Source organism: Phaenicophaeus curvirostris, chromosome 12 (assembly GCF_032191515.1).
Source record: "Phaenicophaeus curvirostris isolate KB17595 chromosome 12, BPBGC_Pcur_1.0, whole genome shotgun sequence".
Lineage (NCBI taxonomy): Eukaryota > Metazoa > Chordata > Aves > Cuculiformes > Cuculidae > Phaenicophaeus > Phaenicophaeus curvirostris.
Window position 1 is genome coordinate 254,277 of NC_091403.1, and position 12,868 is coordinate 267,144.

At 49.6% G+C, this 12,868-nt stretch overlaps 2 protein-coding genes across 7 annotated transcripts in view; both read right to left on the minus strand.

Annotated features, from left to right (window-relative positions):
• PPIB (peptidylprolyl isomerase B) overlaps positions 1-12,868 on the minus strand; it is a 151,295-nt gene that overhangs the window by 36,082 nt on the left and 102,345 nt on the right. The window lies entirely within an intron of this gene.
• The window catches only part of CSNK1G1 (casein kinase 1 gamma 1), a 75,186-nt gene that overhangs the window by 32,514 nt on the left and 29,804 nt on the right, over positions 1-12,868 (minus strand). For 4 of the 5 annotated variants that reach the window (XR_011338320.1, XR_011338321.1, XM_069867202.1 and 1 more), the window contains exons 4-5: positions 10,038-10,078; positions 6,509-6,578 (exon numbers count right to left, since the gene is read on the minus strand). Coding sequence is in view for 2 of the 5 variants with exons in the window: in XM_069867202.1 (XP_069723303.1) it covers positions 6,509-6,578; positions 10,038-10,078 (111 nt within the window). In the remaining 3 variants the exon portion in view is untranslated. Of the gene's footprint in view, positions 1-6,508; positions 6,579-10,037; positions 10,079-11,611; positions 11,689-12,868 lie in introns of those variants that run through there. The other variant, XM_069867204.1, reaches the window with a different exon arrangement.

A 12,868-nucleotide genomic window follows, 5' to 3' on the forward strand; every position in this document is an offset into this window, starting at 1 on the left:
CCCCGAGATCTCATCTCAACCTCCCCTCTTGCAGCTGAAAACTGCTCCCCTCATCGTATCCCTGCCCTCCCTGGTCAAGAGCCCCTCCCCAGCTTTCCTGGAGCCCCTTTCAGTACTGGAAGCTGCTCTAAGGTCTCCCTTCTCCTCTCCAGGGTGAATAACCTCAACTCTCTCAGCCTGTCCTTGTATGGGAGGTGCTCCAGCTCTCGCATCATCTCTGTGGCCTCCTCTGGACTCGCTACAACAGCTCCATGTCCTCCCTGTGCTGAGGACTCCAGAACTTCTGCCGCGATCTTCTGCTGGTTCATCTCCTGGCCACAACCATGTCTTCATCAAGGTGCTGAACAGGAATGGGTTTTCTGAAGATCAAAGTGACCACAGCAATGGCTAATGCATATGTTGACGCTTCTCAATGAACCCAGGGCGTAGACACCTTGCATTAACCCTCAGTTACGTGGCCTTCAGTTCCTCCAGCTCCCTGGGGAGAAGTGTTGCGCAGAGGGAGTTCCCTGTGGAATGGCTGGTGTTGGCAGCACGCTCCACCATGGGGACTTGTTTACATCCACCCCTATAATGAGCCTCACCAAATGACCCCTACCTAATTACTTTGTGGATGAAAGCATTGTGCAACCAGCACAGAAAGAACATCTTTATGAAAGAACATCTTTATGTGTGCAGCAGGTCAGGAGTAAAGCAAGAGCCGCAGAGCGAGGAAAACAGGGAGCTAACTCCCCACACAGTACGGAGCCGCAGCCAGCTCAGCTGCACTGAGATACACAGATATAAATGCAAATATTGACTAGACCGTGCGGAAGGCTCGGTTATTTATACCACCTGCATTTCCCTTGGTCCTCCTTCCCGACAAGTAAACAGACTGCCTCGCTCCAGCAAGTTGTGCAACAGAGAGAGCTCCGAGAGCAAACACAGACTCCGTGCTTCACTGGAGGTGAAAGTGTTTACGGAGCAGGAATTAAATCAAAACCACCGGATCATTGTTGTTCTGTATGTAACGGCATCCCCCTCCCTGGCTCAGCACACGCTGCTTGTACACTGTGACTCAGCCCCTGCGTGGGCTGGCAACAGCAGAGACCTCAGTTTCCTGGGATTCTCCAGCATATCAGACTCCTCTCCTCTCCTGCTTCCCTCTCTCAACCTCGCAGAGCTCATTACGTTTGACTTCCAGTTGCCAATGTCCCCTACCCATCCTGAGGATGAGCGCGGGCTATGGAGCTACGGCATGAAACCCAACGCGTGTTGATGCCGGCCGGCGATGAATCACACGTGCCAAGGTGGGATGGTGAGGGAGCAGGGATGGGGTGACTCATCTGCCAGCTGGTGTAAAAATAAAGTACTACTGAATCAAACCTGCGTGATTCTTCACACCGTGTGCACAGGCAGAAGCTGTCACTATGTGGGAACTTGCTCACCAGCTCAGCCCAGCCAAAAGAGACCTGAAAATACACAGCACTCCATTTTCCATCCAAAGGCAGAGCTCCTGGGGAAGGCATTTTGTACGGTGTTTAACAACCACAGGGGAGAGACGCCAGAGACACTTTGAAATGCAGTAACAACAAAACCTTCGCTCTTGTGCACCCACAGATCACTGCTGGGAAGGCAGCACTGTCCAGCACCACAGCAAATTATTTACTTGCGTGAAAGTGGCAGATTAAAGAGCAGCTTCCTGAGAGAGTGAAGGTGTTTTTCAGCCACAGTCACATCCTCAGAGAGAGGCACTGGGCTTGGAGCAGTGCAGCAATCAGCTCCCAGTCCTCGAGAAAAGACTGAGATTTTGGGAACAAACACACTTTGGGGAAAGAAATAGTTAAAGCTCTGCAAACACATATCAAGGCAGCAGACAGGTTTGCCTCAGCCTCTATGCAAAGCCATGTCAGGATGAACCTTGTGTGTCAGGATATGCGTGCATGCTCACGTGGCCTGTTCAGCAAAGAGCACCCATGGAGCAGCTTGGGATGACATGGGCACTTTACAGGACTGAAGGCAGAGTCACACAACGAGTTAGCAAAGACACTGTTAAAACTACTCCAAGTATCTCGGTCAGCAAATGGATCGTATCCCCGACTGCCTAAAAACTGAAGGAGCACTCGTCCTCTCCTGACACCCCATGGACCGACCATCAGGTCTCTGACTCCCTGCCTGCTGCTTGCTTTCTTTGTTTCCCTCCCTCCATTAAGGTCTGGTAGCCATCCATTATTTTAGGTTTTAAATATTTAATGCCTCAGCGAGACAGAAGCAGCCAGCAGATGGTCCCTGTACAGCAGGGCCTTGCCTCTCCTGCTAGGGGGTAGATAAAGTTCAAGGAAGGATCATGAAAACCCGTTTCTATAAGCAAACATCCCTCCATTGAAAAATCATAGAATGCTTTGATCTGGAAGGGACCTCAAAGCCTACCCAGTTCTACCTCCTGCCATGGGCAGGGACACCTCCCACGGGATCAGGGGCTCCAAGCTCCATCCAACCTGACCTTGAACCCCTCCAGGGATGGGGCAACCATCACTGCTCTGGGTAACGTGGGTCAAGGCCTCCCCACCCTCACAGCAAAACATTTCTCCCTAAGATCTCACCTCCAACTCCCCCCTTTCAGCTTCAAAGTGCAAGGTAGGAAATTAAAGGGGAGCCATTAGTTTCTCTTACTGCAGGGAGGCACTGAGACATCAGAGATGGCATTGTTTCCTGCAGAAGCCCATCAGAGGTGGTCTTCAGTTGGTTCTGTTGACCCAGGACCACCCCAGTCAGCTGCTGCTGAACCAATTTGATAGTGCTGAGCTATTCAAAGAGCACCACAATGAGCTGTTCATGCAGTTCAGGATTCCTTTACCAAACATTCCACTGCTCTGGGATATCCTAATCTGGTGTGAAATGTCTCTTCAGATGTAGGAGACACAAGAGATCCAGTCTTCTCAGCTAATCCTAGCTGACTGAATCATGAGGCAGATGAAGGAGCTGGTACTGAGGGGAGGTAATGGATGCAACACCAGTGCCTTGTCAGAAAGTCTCTAAACACTGATGCCTAGGGAGTGTGCAGCACAGGAAGCCGTGGAGCAGCTGTGAAAGAAAAGGCAGCTATCGCACAGCGGCACCGCTCCCTCAGTTCACGTGGCAATGTCTTAAATAGAAGCTCATCCTGGGAATTAACTTCTGATGGAGCCATGGCTTATTGAGTTGCCCATCCCTGGAGGTGTTCAAGGCCAGGTTGGATGGGGCTTGGATCCCCTGATCCAGTGGGAGGTGTCTCTGCCCATGGCAGGGGGTGGGACTGGATGGGCTTGGAGGTACCTTCCAACCCAAACCATTCCATGATTCTATTTGCTGCTCTGTTTAACCACACCAAGGAAAACACAGGACCAGAACAAAGAGCTTAACAAATAAAGACTCATTTCACTGGTTTGTGCTGCTGGCAATGCATGAAGCGGGGAACCAACACACTGCAGACACTGAGCAGCAGGACTGCTCCAAAGTTTTGGGTTTTGTAGTGCAATCTACTGCAGGATCCAGCTCCAAAGCCAGCACTGCAGAGCCAGCTGCAGGTTCCTCTCCAGAAGCAGCCCTTGTCCTAAAGCAATCGAGTGCTTCACGTCTCCTCACCACCACCAGTTGGGCTTCTGCAGGGGTTTACACCACAAAACCTTTAAGCTCCTCAGTTCAAGGAGGCTGTGCTTCTTGATCTGGTGCACTGCAAGCAAGTCAGGACCAAGCTTCTCACAGTCTTTAGCATTCAAGACCATTCTCTCAGAAGGCTGACTGCCACAAAGCACCTCCCTTCAGGTTCGGGTATGCCAGCCTGCCAGCCCCAACTTCACGTGGATGCAGCTGGTCACATCCCAGAGATGACAGATATAAAATTCCTCTTTCAACACACACAAAGATAATCTACAAGAAGGTTCCCACGCAATCCACAGCAAGCCGGCCCCTTCCAACCTAAGTTTTCGTCTCCAATAGGAATATACTTAATACTTATAGGTCCAGGCAAAAAAGAAATAACCATGAAAATTATTCTTATTAGGAAAACCCCCATTTTTCTCCCAGTTCTGCAGGTGATGACAGTTCTGACTTCTCACGACGGTGCTGCTTGCTGAGACCATCTGGTCGCACAGGCAGTCAAACGCCGCAGTTGCGCTAACGAGAGGAGCACACTGCTACTGCGGTGCTACAGTGACGCCTTCCCTGGTCTGACTTTTTAGGCGAGCAGTGGGAGGTTTGCAGTCAGCGCCGTTATTTGGCAAGATTAATCGGCTGATTTATTGAACAGCATGGCACGCGCAACACCACTGTTGTTCTCTGAATCACATGCACCATGGGCTTGGACACCTCTTGTCTTAACTTGGCGAGGCTGCGATAATTCCAGACAACCAGTCCTGCTTGCGGGAGGTTCAAAGCTGTTTGAGCAGCTGAGGTTCCTAAGCAGGAACTGTTAAGGGGAGCCTGGCATCAGCACCATCCCTGAGAACAGATCCATCCATTCCCCCAACACCGGCACAGATTTAGCACCCATCCATCTGTACAGACAGTCAGTCCTCCCCTAACTCTCAACGTGGCACACAGACATGAAATTTAGGCTCCCTGTCCCGTCAGTTTGACTCCACCAAAATTTACGTTGTTCAGCTTCCAAGTTTCATGGAGAGGCCAGAGATGCGACTCGCATCGAGCTCCTGGCCTGCTTCCAGTTGTTTTAGCACAAAAGCTTCCAATGGCATCAACAAATTATGGGAGCTGGGGTTGGGATGCCCATGGGACCACATGGAGATAGGAATAAAAGTCATGTTGTTCATGAGGATTCTCAACAGTCTCTCGACAAATACTGGCTGAAAAGGCTTAAGACGACAGTCAGCTCCCTGCATGATGGAGGGAGGAGAGCTCCTGTAGGCAAGAGGTCCATGCCTGACAGCAGCATACTCAGAAGTACTTCCATGAGCATGCACAGCATTGGAGAGGGCACAAACGCCCTGTGGGAATGGGTGGTGTAGAATGAAATGTTTTGATTCATTGCAAATAGGAGAAAACCCATTACAAATACTTAATCCAACCAAAGTAAAGCCAAGTCCCAACATCTGATCAGTTTGCAAATTCCTCAATGAAGTCTCTGGAGAGTGGCAAAAAGCTGATGGGTGCAGAACAAGCAGATTCATCCCTGTCTCATGAGATACACACGCCGAGGTATCACAGAGGTAGCGAGCACCAACAGAACTCACATTGGGAGCAAAAAGCAGAAGCGAGTGCCTCATCCCATGAACCCTTGTTTGGTTTATTTACCTCACAGGCTTCAGCAGAAACGCCCCAAGTCTTACAAGCACAGCAAATGGAACTCAGTAACGACACTGACCTGCCAGGAGCTCTGTGCGCAGTACCAAGTGCTACCAGCAAAACACAAACCACTCATCATGGAGCACCTGATGGCAGTGGACAAGTCCTCTTTAAAAAAATACATATTTTACTGTTTCCAATAGTGACTGCATATGTGGCTCCCACATCCCAGATTCTGCATCCTATCAGGAGCAAAGAAGCCACACAGCAGAGTGTAACACCACCTGATCCCCACAGGATATGCCACACAAAATCAAGGAAACCAATCAGAAAAATTAATTGGAACAAACAGAAAGGAAAAATGCAAGACAACCACTCAGGCTCGGCATATTATGGGGCTCAGAGCAGATCTATCCTTCATTCTGTTCAATTAGTATCTTGGGGATTGAGAGGACACCAGGGAAAACAGGAAAAGTGGAATAAGAAAGTGTAAAACAATCACAGTCACGCAGAGAAGCTGCTAAACCCAGGGGCTGATACACGACCATGGAGCAGGGGAGGTCTTGTTCCTGAGAGACTTCCTCCTGCAGTGGGCAGTCTGGGCTGTGGAAGCCTTTGGCATGGAAACAGCACACAATACTAGTCCTTACCGGTTTAAAAAGCTGATAAATTCAGGGAACTATAAATTCAGGGAAGAAAAACCCAGGCACTGTTAGACACAAGACCTGTGTGAGGGAAACTGAGAAATAAACCCCAAACCCAAACCACAGATGGCTACTCCCACAATATTCCCCTCTCCTTTGCTGTCACGCAGTGGATCCTGTGCCCGTGTGCTTTGGGACACCCATGATTTAGTGAATAGAAATGACAACAGCATTACAGGTTACTTAAAAAAAGCTCTAGGCTTCTCACACAGTTTCCTAGATTTTAAGACTTTTCAACCCCTGTTTGAACTGTGATATCCCCATGCAAATACCTTCTCCTCCAGCAAAGGTCCCTGTTTTACCAACACATTTATGTGGTTATTTCCCACATCAGTCAACCCTCACTAATGCTGGTTCCTGGGTCCACATCATTGCCCAGCATCACTGTGACGCTATTCTGCCTAAATCTCCCTCAAAACTTGTGTGAGGTTGCAAGAAACAGCCCAGATCAGCATGTTCCAGTCGGTGACACAACAAACAGGATGGCGACATCTGATTTAATGAAGAAATGCCAGCCTTTATAAGCTCAGGGCAGGGCCACTTACCCGCACTTCCGAGTTGTTTATAAAACCTGTACTCCAAGTGAAGCTGGGGAGCACGGGATTTTATTGGTTCCTGCAACAGAAAGAAACATTTGGTTAAAAACAGTTTGGTGGAAGAAAGTTCTGTCCTACACCTGGAGATCCAAAGCTGTACGTAAGGCTTCAAGGTGAACCCCTCACAACAGATGCCATTGACACACGTGAAGAGCAAACATGGGATGACTGCCATACACGCTCTGGAGGAGAAATCACCTCCTCATTTAAACACCATTGCAATACGGCAGTGAAAGGAATCGCTCAGCAAAGCCCCTGGTCCTTGATGAGTGACTCTGGCCACCAGCAGCAGGAAAGTTGAGGCTGCAAAAGACCAAGCCCCAAATTCACTGTGTGGACTGTGGCTGGTTTTGTGGGTCATCAGCCTGTGTTTCTGGGAAATGTTGAGCCCTGCATCTGTGTTTTAGCCAAACCGCAGCCGTACAAACCTACAGCCCCATGTGGCAGCCAGGTATCCGGCAGAAGAGCTGGAAGAGCACAGATGCTGAGGGCAAACATAAAGACGCAAAAGCAAGTTCGTTCTAGGAATTGCATTTAAATGGAGGTAATTGTTGATGGTGGCTTAAGGGAGACGCTGTGGAATCATGGAAAGGTTTGTGTAGGAAGGGATCTCAAAGCCCATCCAGTTCCACCCCCTGCCATGGGCAGGGACAACTCCCACTGGATCAGGGGGCTCCAAGCCCCATCCAGCCTAGACACCCGCACAGCCATGGAATTCAGGGCAACGGGAACTCGGCCTGTTCAGGGAACAGTTCATTCATCCAAACAAACCACCTGGATACAGGCAGAAGGATGAAAATCTCAGGACATGAGGCTGCTTCTGACAAAATCGGGGAAAGTAAGCCCAAACCACCTCTGCCTCAGAAGCTGCTGAAGCTGGAGCTCTGAGTGCTTGGCAGAGTCATGGCAGCATCCAAGATCACACCAGAACAGACGGCTGTCCTGTAGGCCAAGGGCTTACGGATGCCAGCAGATGTTGCATTTGTAGGGAAAATCACCCACTTGCTACTGCTCAATGTACAAATTTCACAGCTCAAACTAATAGGATCACTGCAAGGTGTGCGGCGCAGCCTGGCAGTTCCTCTGCTCAGGCCGCACCTGGATTCTCAAGGACTGATTTCACGCAGGGAAGGAACTCCTGCAGTGTACAACTCAGCATTGTAAACCTGCAGAAGATTAAAACAGTCAACACCACTGAGGTGTTTCAGAAGACTCCTTCATGAACCCGATGCCTTTAACCAATGTTCAGCTGGAGAGCACGATGAGGAGCTGTTAATACATGGTGACCCCACTAAAGTCAGAAGACAGGTACTACCTGTCCCACTACCGGCAATATTCAAAGATGCAGCCCAGTCCTCACTCTGAAAGAGAAACCATGGGATATTAGCACTGAATTTCTGATCAGATCTGTGGTGCCCATCACCCAATTCTCCACATTTCCAGCTTTAACAGCGTGGGGCAAGCAAGGCTTTAGTTGTAGAAGACAATCTCACACAGCCAGAAGGACTTGGAGCAGTTTTAACTTGGCCAGTGATGCAGATAAAAGAGAAGATGTTGCTCCCAGTGCCCTGAATGCAGGTACTCTACCCAGAGCCTACAAACCATTGGAAGGATAAAAAAATTACAGTTAAGTCCAGGCAGAAGGAAAAAATATTTGCTGCTGAGGAAGCTGAGCAGTTCTTACTCCTGGGGAATACGGTCTAAATTTAGGAGACCAGAACCACCACATGTCCTCTACTGTGCCCTCATTAATCTTGTCAGAAACAGAGTCAGCACCTGAATGCCTGGATGGCCACCAGACGGCAATTCCAGTCCTCCAGATGGGAATTGCAACAGGGCAAACAGAAGCAGAGTGTGCTGTAGAGTGACGGCTTTAGCACTCAGATTTTCTTGCGGGGAGAGAAGGAAGAAGGAATGCTACTGAAAAACAAGGTAAAGGTGAAGGCAGTGATAATGCTGAAGCCACACAGCTGCTGAAAGGTTCAAGTTTCTGGGATAGCAACTGCAGGCACTGATTGGAGAGAAACTAGCATCCTTTAGACAATGCAGCTGTGTTTTCCCTCTATTATTACTTTCTTATGCCTTCCAACGCTCTAATCTTGAGTTCTGATTTGCTTTCAAAGATTAGAGGTGTTATTGATTCCATTAAACACCTTGTCTGCAGACACCAAGCATTTTCTATTGTCCAATCTGCCTATAAGCGAGCTGCCTTGCCAGCATGGATCCTCCCTCCCGATGTGGATCTGTAACGAGGACATCCTCAGCTTCACTGCAGGCATTTATTTATTTATTTATTTTAGGGAATATCTTCTGACATTTGCCAACAGCCTTGAAAACAAGTCCCTCCTGCAAAGCCCTAATTATTTTTCATCTCCTGTGCATCACACAAGGAGAACGCTGGAGTGAGACAATCTGTGGCACTTGGATGTGATCAGAATCAACACACGAGTCCATCTTCACCTCCTGTGGTCTATAACAAAATCCTGCAATAAACCAGAGCAACAGAGCTGGGAAGGGTCTGGAGAACAGGGGTTGTGTGAGCGGCTGAGAGCCCTGGGCATGTTTAGCCTGGAGGTGAGGGAAGACCTCATTCCTCTCTGCAGCTCCTGGAAAGGAGGCTGTGATGAGGTGGGTGCTGGGCTCTGCTCCCAGGGAACAAGGGATGGGATGAGAGGAAATGGCCTCAAGTTGTGCCAGGGGAGGGTGAGATTGGATAGTGAAAAACATTTCTTCCCTCGCAGTCTGGTAAAGTCCTGGCAGAGGCTGCCCAGGGCAGAGGTGGAGTCCTCGTCCTCAGAAGGGTTCATGAAACGTGTAGCTGGGGCACTTGGGAACAGGGTTCAGTCGCTACGGGGTTGTGAGGCAGGGGCGAGGGCTGGGCTGACGGTTGGGCTGAATGAGCTGAGAAGGTTTTTCCAACCTCAGTGATTCCATGAATCTGAATGACACCTCTCATTGTGTCAGACACCCTCACCTGGCAAACAGGCGTGTTTGCTGCTAATATCAAATCTGCGTAATAGCTTTAACTTCAGATTCTAGGGTTTGGCTTTGTGATTAAAGAGCCTACAGATGAGAAAAGAGCCCCTCAGCCAAAGACCCCAAATCTGGAATCCCAGCAGACCAATGAAAGTCTTCTTTTACAGGCAGGAAAAGTTAAGGCATAAACCCAAACTACAGGGCTGTGGCTGTATCTACCTGGCAGAGCTGCGAGTCAGACTGTGCCCCATCCTCCAGGCCCCCACATCACACCACTGCTGACCCCCGTGCCTTCAAGCCCGAAAGCAGGCTTCCAAAGAAGGTTTTCTACTGGGACCACTCGCTGGTCTAGGTGTGTAAAACATGGAAGCTATTGTTAGATAGCTTCCATGGAGAGGGGCTACACCAGCTGAGGGCAAGCTCAGCATTCAGCCCAAAGCAGGATGTTGCTTATTGTCAACATTAGTACAAGTCATCAAGGACCCCTGAATCCCTGACTCACCAGTTTGATGGCCACATACTCGTTGGTGTAGAGATTTTTACCTGCAAAGGAAAAAGAAAAATGCTTTTAGTTCTGCGTTCAATACTTGATGAGACAACACGGAGTGTCACTGATGGCACCGATGTCTGTTCTGGCTCCCTGCTGAAGTCCATGCCTTGTACAAAGCGTAAGCTCAGAACAATCATCATCATCACAGCACGGGGCAGGCAGACCCCACCTCACGCCCAGCATAAAGTAACCAAGGTTTATGGCAGCACTTCTGTCTGACACAGCGTGTGAAGAGGCCTCCCAGACACATCAGGTTTTATTACTCACATCACGCCATAAAAGACTGGGGAACAACAAATGGAGGCTCTGAGCAGAATTTCTTTCAGGAACATCTTCAGTCTGCTCCACAGTGAATTACTTTATCTCATGACCTATAGGGAGCTGCACTGGCTTCATCATATTATGGAGTATAGGCTGCTGCAAGGTGGCTTAGGAAAACAACCTTTGCACCACACACAACTTTTATTTCCTTCTCTGCAACAAGGAAGCAGTGTTTATGAACCGCCTCTGCACATCAGTGGCACAAAGGCAATGCCTTCAATCCAGTGAGGCGATAATTGAGCTGCAATATGGTAGAGTGATGTTAAAAAATACACTTTAAGAACAATCTCTGTCTGGGACCCCAAAACACAGAGCAGTGTCTGATCCGATGCTGGTGCTGGCAAGGATGAAGGGCAAGAGCCTAAGATGAGCATAACCAAGCAAGCGCGTGGGCAGCTGCCAGCTCACCGCGGCTCCACAATGGAGCCGGCACCCACGCGCACTACAGCTGGAGATGAGCTTTTCCTCCAGGAACCCATCTGGGGTTTGAACCAAGCCCCTGGCCTCCTCAGTAATCCATGCCAGAAATGCACAGCTACACATGTCAAGGAGCATCTCTCTGGGTGTGCTGAAGCTGCCAATTATCATATCACTTAAGGTTCTCCACTCCCTCTGCTTGGCAATCTGAGCAATCCCTCCCCATTCCCCTTCCTCACGCTGCTCATGGCTGACAGCAAACACTCCTGGAACAGACATCACTGTGAAGGATGCTCAGGCTGCCCTAGTACCCGATTTCCAACCCAAACCAATCTGTGATTCTATGATCTGTCCCCTCATCCTGACAGCTCTGCTGCCTTTCTGACCTACTCTACTCCATCCTTTGAGTAGGGCAGCCTCCCTCACACAAAGCTCCTCATTGTTTGATGCAGGGAGTGCTGGCTGCCTTTGCTCCTCATCACAAACCAGGCTCTCCTCAAGGGACCATGAAGCTCTACAATTGAAGAGTGAGCTGTACTGCGAGTTACCAGTGCTCCCCTCTGCCTGGCTCCACTACGCGTGTGCTTTCCAGTTCCTGTAGCAGAGTGACGCTTAGGACAGACTGGCTGTTGGGAAAGTCTGCAGCAGGGTATGAGCAGGCAGGATTATGGGTAGCTCTCCAGTAAACAGCATCCCGTGCTCCCTTGCACACCCATGCTCTTTATATGCACCAGCTGCACTCAGTAAAATTAAAGACAACATGAACATGAAAGCAGACAAGCCATCACCTTTAAATCCTGAGGGACTTATCCAGGGAAGCTCCCCATCTATTCATTTTGCTTCATAATGGTATTAATCTTCCCTGCTATGTTGCTCCATGTAGTTCTGGCTTCTGGATTTGGGATGGGGCGTTCCCAGCCTGCACCGAGCAGATGGCTTTAACATTCATCAGGAAGTCACATGTAATGGAAAGCTTCAATCTGTTACAGTAACGGGTGATGTTGTTGCCCACTGACACCTCCTCCTCCCCTTGTCAGGGACCCAACTCCTACCAAGATGCTCGGTTTGGGGCCACTGGGCTAAGGGAAGCTCCAGCTCACAGACATGAGACAGCCATATGCTTTAAACAGCAAAAATCCATGGGAATGCCATGGGAATGCCATCTCCTATAGATCCTGCAGCGTCCATCACAACCGTGGAGGTACACCACTTTCAGGCAATTTTGGTGCTCAGCACGCAGGGGGAACGATGACCCACAGACCTTCCAGCAACACTAGAACCAGCCTAAAGCCGTCACCCTCATCCTATCCCTGCATTCCCTGATCAAGAGCCCCTCTCCGGCTTTCCCTTGCAGCCCCCTGCTCTGCAGTCCCTCCACAGACAGAGCGCCCAGCCAGCCTTGGTTCACTACTCTAGGCCAAGCACTGTTATGTTCATTTTCCCACCTCAGTTCAGCTGCAGGCTTGAATCCAACTGTGCTGTTCCCATGTGCTTCAAACAAGCAACGCCCCTGGGCCGTCTGTGCGTGCAGCGAGATACACCACCAGCAGAAGCTCGGTACTCGCAGAGAGCAGCTTCCACACAACCACGCTGTCTCCCCCACCACAATCACTCCTCTGACTGGTGTGGGAGCAGCTCAGAGTGCAAACACAACACCTGAAAGCAGAAATCCCTCGGGGAACTGGAAATATGCCTTATCCCCTTGTTTATAAGCGTGACTTTGTTCTGCCTGTGCTACTGAAAGTATTTGCTGGTGCCTCACTTCTTCAAAACCACATCAAAAAAGACAAAAAGCAGAGGGCGCGCCATTCATCTGCACAGGGCAAAACTGTCATCAGAGACGGGTTTGCTTGCATTTCAGATGTGCCGCTTCTCCTTCCCCCCCGCCGTCATCACCATTGCATCTGTGCAATGGAAATGCCTGATGTTCGAGCAAAGAGGAGTTCTTAAAACTCCAGTGACAGGAAAAAGCAGAAGTTTAGAAGGAAAACAAAAGTCATACAGCTCTGGGAGGAAAGAGAGAGCCCAGAGAAAGGAAGATGGCC